This window comes from Convolutriloba macropyga, chromosome 15, assembly GCF_964194025.1.
Source record: "Convolutriloba macropyga chromosome 15, txConMacr16.3, whole genome shotgun sequence".
Lineage (NCBI taxonomy): Eukaryota > Metazoa > Xenacoelomorpha > Acoela > Convolutidae > Convolutriloba > Convolutriloba macropyga.
The window spans coordinates 26,048,513-26,054,419 of NC_134482.1; the positions used below are offsets into that span (position 1 = coordinate 26,048,513).

General features: G+C 38.2%; 1 protein-coding gene across 1 annotated transcript; it reads left to right on the plus strand.

Moving 5' to 3' along the window:
* Positions 1 to 1,355: 1,355 nt before the first annotated feature.
* On the plus strand, positions 1,356 to 4,673 carry LOC142354622 (uncharacterized). Its single transcript, XM_075406957.1, has one exon. It carries the CDS (start codon positions 1,792 to 1,794, stop codon positions 4,393 to 4,395), a length of 2,604 nt encoding a protein of 867 aa, XP_075263072.1. The 5' UTR covers positions 1,356 to 1,791; the 3' UTR covers positions 4,396 to 4,673.
* Positions 4,674 to 5,907: the final 1,234 nt, after the last annotated feature.

The following is a 5,907-nucleotide window of genomic DNA, read 5'->3' on the forward strand; positions in this document are numbered from 1 at the left end:
TTCGGTCTGATCAGAACCCTTTTTTAGAGTGGTGCATCTCTGGCTTGGGTAGCGCACCTCATTCTGGCATTATTAGATATATTTCTTTTAACTCTGAAAACATTGCGTCAATTTTATTTTAGTAAAGTGTATGAAAAACAGAGCACATCTTCATGGAGTCAACAGTTGGTTGAAAATCAGCTGTCTCGACAATAAATTAAGAAAACCCCTTGACTGTTAACGCATCAGAATTAGCAAAAATGTGTTAACTGATTTATACGTAGTTTTTTTTTGGAAAAACATTATTGTTTTGCGCTTTCAAGTCTGATGGCAATGGACCTACAGGGTCAGCAGAACAATTTTTTAACCTGAAATTGAAATTCGGGTTGTTGAACTGGACTTGTCAAAACTTTATAAAATAAGAGCATCTTCCTCCTTTTTTTACTAAATCAAAACAATCAAATTATTGGAGTTTGAGTTTAACCGAAAATTGGGTTTGGGCTTGCACGCGCTCATGGTTGTTTGAATATCAGTAGCCAAAACCGGATACGCTGACTACTTCATACGTTGGTTCAGTTCCAGAATTTTTCAAATATTTTGTTTGAACTTTTGTTTGATCTCGATACCAAACAAACCTCAACCAAAAGTGCTGGTTTACATATTACATTAAACAAATGGCGACTTAAGAAAGAGCTCGGTTGATGTGTTTTAAATTTAAGACAAATAAATCTGATTTTTCAAAGCCATATTTCCATAAAAGTCTCATCTCAGCTGCTTTGTTTTGGCTTCCATTTCCTGTCTATCCTTCTTTCTCTTTCGTTCCATCGTTTTCCCAGATCTGTTTGAGTCCCTATGCCACCCGATGCCGAACCGGAATGCATTAGCAGGTGATAGTGCGGTATGATTTCCTTATGAAAGCTATCCATACAATACCATATAACGTGTTATTGTTATAAATTCAGCCTCTAAAGCAAAGAATTGATCGCAGAAAAATTGGACTCGTTTCAAACACAAAATCTTGCCGTACATCTTTTTAAAAAAATGGTTATACCTGTTCATCATAAGCAAAAAAACATTAAGTTAGAAGGAATCCATCTAGATAAGCGGTTATATTATTTTTAAAATATTGAAGTCAAGCCGTGTAGTAATATCTTATATGCTTTCAATCTATATGACAGCCGTGGGATACAGAACGTGACTTAGCTTTATGGCACTCTGGTTTTAGGACTGGATATTTTGTTACCAAAGCGAAGGTACCTTTTGAACTAACCATCGAGTGTATATATATATTTTGTGCAATAAAAGCACTCTGCTGCTTTTATGTTATTCTAAAACATGAAAGGTGGAAAAACAGGAAAAAAATGGCACAGTTTTTCTTTCCCTTATCAATGAGCTGTTTACTGTGTTTAACTTGTACTGCACATACTGCCAGAAAACATGGAATAAAAGTGATTCGGTTCTCCTGCTGTTATTGTTGAAAAACATTTAAATCCGATTAATTGCCTCGGAAACAATCATAAACAGTTTGTATACCTGCAGTCATGCTCCTAAAAACCTCTCAACCACAAACAAATTGTTTACAGCAGCAATCGTATACCGTTTTAGCCATAGCACTGCTGGAATTGTAACTTGCAATATAAATTTCATCCGAAATCTGACAGCCGAAAGCGTCAATGTAATAAATTTTTAATTAAGGGACGGTCAGTTTTTTTTTTATTTTACTCTTGGAGTCACGAGACACAGCTTTTCTGCAACCTTTACTTTTACTCTTTTTTACTCCAGCTTATAATTCATAACTAGTCACAATTACAAATGGACGCCGAAACTGAAGGTGGTGCTGTAAGAGACACCAAGTTTGACCCCCCACCAGCCGACGAAGCTTACCAATCACATGAACTCACGCCTCAAAAAGAGCTTTCAGCCAATCAAATTCAGGGACAAACAGGTCAAAACTCAGCAAATAACAGCGACTCTGGTATTGATGTCGAAATTGGTTCTAACGACTACACAGCTGCAAGAATTGACGAGAATCGAAGACATCCGCAACCAACTGAATACAAACCGATCCTCCCAAAAGCCAGTCCAAGTGACAATGACCAGAACCTCTACAATGATTCAGTTATAAATGAAAAATATAAAAGTCCAAGGTCAAATAATTATAATGATGGTGGCCGCAGGTCTCGAAAAGCAGACCGAGCCCCAAGACCAGAAACAAAACAGTCGATGCATCGAGAACCCGAAAAAGGCTCACATCATAGACGCAATTCAAGGTCAAAGTCCAGAGGGCAAAGTTATGACCCAAATCACCATGACTACAGAGCTAAATCTAGAGGACAGAATTACGATCATAATCAACACGGTTCTAGAGCAAAGTCTAGAGGTCACAGTTATGACCCCGAATACCGACAACCTGTACATATATACGCCGAGCGTCTAGACTTCAAAAGAAACGCCAAATCTCGAATAGGAAGTTTGGACAATTTATCATACCAAGGTCCAGAGCAACCACATTTTAAAGTGTTTACCGAAAAAGTCGACTTTCGTTCAAATGCGCAGTCAAAATTAGACACCCATAGTTCTCTAAGTTATCGAACCCAAAGACCTTTGGTGATGATCTATAATGAAAAGTTAAATTTTGGAAAGAAAGCCAAACCCAAAATTTCGTCCTTTGAAAACATCCATTATCACGGAAGCCGCCACGAAGTTCGAATTGTGAACGATCCTGTGAAAATTACTGCTAAACCCAAAGTGAATTCTTTCCAAAATGTGGGATACAGTCCTAGGAAAATTGACTACCATGTTGTGAATCATAGAACTGATTGGTTCACACCTGGGAAGACGTCTTCAAAGAAAGATGACATTTCTTTTTACCCGTCAATCAACAACGCAAACCCCATACCTTTAAGAACAAACAAAAAACAAAGGAAAACACAATTTATTGCAAACAATAACAATGAGTGTTGTGAACAAGCCGAAGAAGTGTTTGGGACGTATTACCTGACCCCGCGAAGCAAAATCAGGCGTGAAAAACCGAAAGGTTATTACATGGAACCGGTACAAAATAACAAAAAAGTCCATTTTGTGCAAAACGATGATTTAGCAGATTATCACCGAAAGCGATTTGAAGAGCAAACAAGAAACACACGACAGCAATTCCAGGCAATTCGGGAAGAGAGCAGTCAAAACTCGGGCACAATGACACCGCGTGAGTTGAAAACCAGACACGGTATGAACCGACCAAAGGTTGCCGCGTCAACGGACCCGTTTCGACAGTACAACAACGAGGTCAATGAACTATCTGAAGAGAATCATCCGCTAACAGACGAAAGTGATCAAAGAATGAACAAACGGGAAATTTTGCCTCGTATCAATCCATCAAGCGACAGAAATCACGAGCTAAGAGAAAACGAGGAAGAAGAGTTGTACTCGCCTCAAGTCACCCACCGCGAACCTCAACCTGAATTGAAAGAACGGACTTATGATGCTATTGAGGAAAAACGGGCTGCTCCTTTGCCCGAAACTGACAGTTCAGATATCCAAGAACCCCACAAGGTAAAAGCAGAGCCCGAATCAAAAACTGATAATTCTGAGCAAATCGGCGATCATAAAATGAGCCCCAGGGAAAGCTCCGGATTGGCAGGTACTGATTCCAAGGATGAAAAGGTTAATCCAGAGCCCCATGATAACACTGGTTATCGAGATGGCTGCGAAAATATCGAAAACGCAGATCTGGAAGAATTTTTGAAACAACAGCTGCTTTTGATGCAAGATGAAATCAATTTACCTCAAAAGGACACTCAGAACGACAGCATTCAAGCAAGCAGAGCTTCTCCTGAACTTGATAAAAATTCCCTACAATCTGAAAAGGGCATTATAGATGACAAACCTGAACTAATACATAATAACAAAAACGATGCTTTAACTGCAGAACAAGTTATGAATTGTCAGCCGAAAGATTTAGAGGAAGAGATTGAATCGGGTAAAGTTGAACTACCGATCACAACTGAACCTCAATCTGATAATTATGAGCAAGTTAATGCGATAGACAACAGAGATTCGGGAATTGATGATCAGGATCAAAGCGATGAAGGGCTTTTCAAACACCCAAATGAGTTCAATGAGAACAATAATATCACAGAAATTGAAGATCAAAGAAGTGAAAAGATCCGGTCAAAAACATATGCAGCCAATCTTCACAACACAAGTGAAAACCTTGACTCGAAAGACGCGAGGAAAAGTAAAACGGACTTGCCACAAGCTGCCGACGAGGAAACTCCAAATAAAGAGCCGACAAAATCTACGACTCATTTAGAAACCAAGAAAGACTACCAAAACAGTTCACAAACTTTGATCGAAAGAGTTAATCTATCCGAAAAGACGAAAAAGGGAGACTTGCATCAACAAACTGCCACTTGAAAGACTGATGGCTGATCCATGTGCAGGTTGCTTTGAGGCCGATAAAAATTCTATTTTTCAACAATAATTCAGATTTAGTCAGCCTTGTTTTGATATAGTAACAAGTTTGATAGTCTGTTTCAACATTTGTTTCGAATCTCAAACAATATAAGAATAAGTCCGGGTTAACTTACATATTGCGACTTATGAGTAAAAAGCAACATTTATCTGATAATACAAACACAGAGCACATCCAATAACAGAAACTAACAGCAGAACACGTGAAAAAATAGCAACTGACAACTTCGATAAAACATCATAAATGAGGGTACGGCATTTTACAAATCAGTTAAGTAATAGTTGGAGAACTAGTTCTGCATGTACAAATTGATTAGTGTACGGGCAGGCAAAGTTGAGACGAGGCGATGCCGAGTTGATATTAATCCTGGCTCAAATCAATGAGGCATCAGAAATGTTTTCCAATTGTTTGAGACTAACTTCTGAAATAACCAAATTTTGGTAATTTCTACAGAAAAAAAGACAAAACTGCTCAGCTCTACCAAGAATTTTTCAAACCCCCAAATTCAAGAGAGTACTAAAAAAATTCATCTCAAAATCTCCACTTCTAATAAAAAGAAGAATCACAGGGTCTTCAATTTGCGATAAATTAAAAGACAGCGACCAGATCAATAATTCCACATGTCAAAAAAGTGTGTAGAGCCGTATTATACTTTCATCTCATTGTTGCAAATGACACGTGCTCCTCTTTGCGGTGCTGGTTTAAACCAACATTGATTATGAACATGACCAGGCTGTCCGCAAGTGCAACAGATAGGTGTATTGAATCGAAACCCAGATCTCCTTTTACAACCGAAGCCTCCTCTGATTCCTGGCTGAATGTAGGTACCACTGTTGTGTCGTAGCTGATTATAAAAATGTTAGCTGTCAAATGACCGATGGAAGTTGTTTCGTCCTCACTGAAATCTTCCTTGGTTATTGTTGATTTTGAATGTATTTATGGTTCTTCGAAGTCGAATTTATCCAGTTATTTTGTTTAATTAAATCTCGTCTGCCTGCTGCCAATTTTTTTGTTAGCTCTCGTTATACTATTTTTGGCTGCTACGAGGTTTTTCAATGACGATTATTGTGTCATGGCGTTAATAAATTTGTGCTCGCATCTTCGTCGGGAAGAACTGTTTTCGAAATTAATGGTTTTGAAATTAGACAGATGAGCAGAGATCATTAACCTTAGTAGTTTCTGGTTGAATCAAAAGTTTGATGCAAGTATGAGTCGACATGCCTGTAATAAAAACATTACGAAATCTGCTTGCTCTTTCAGCAGAGTAACTATTCCCCCTGGAAAATGCAAAGGCAACAATTTCCAATCGATTCAAAAGTGTTAAAAAACTTCAGGGGTTTCTTTTGATCGGTTGAATTTCCGCTCCTGAAATTCAATCTGTAAAGAACAACGCTATTAGCGCTCAGATATCAATTTTCAAGATTGTGGAGGGTTTTGTTTAATATATCTCTGTG

What these genes read in the sequence shown, in the direction of transcription:
- LOC142354622 (XM_075406957.1), top strand. Translation starts at nt 1,792, where the DNA reads ATGGACGCCGAAACTGAAGGTGGTGCTGTAAGAGACACCAAGTTTGAC.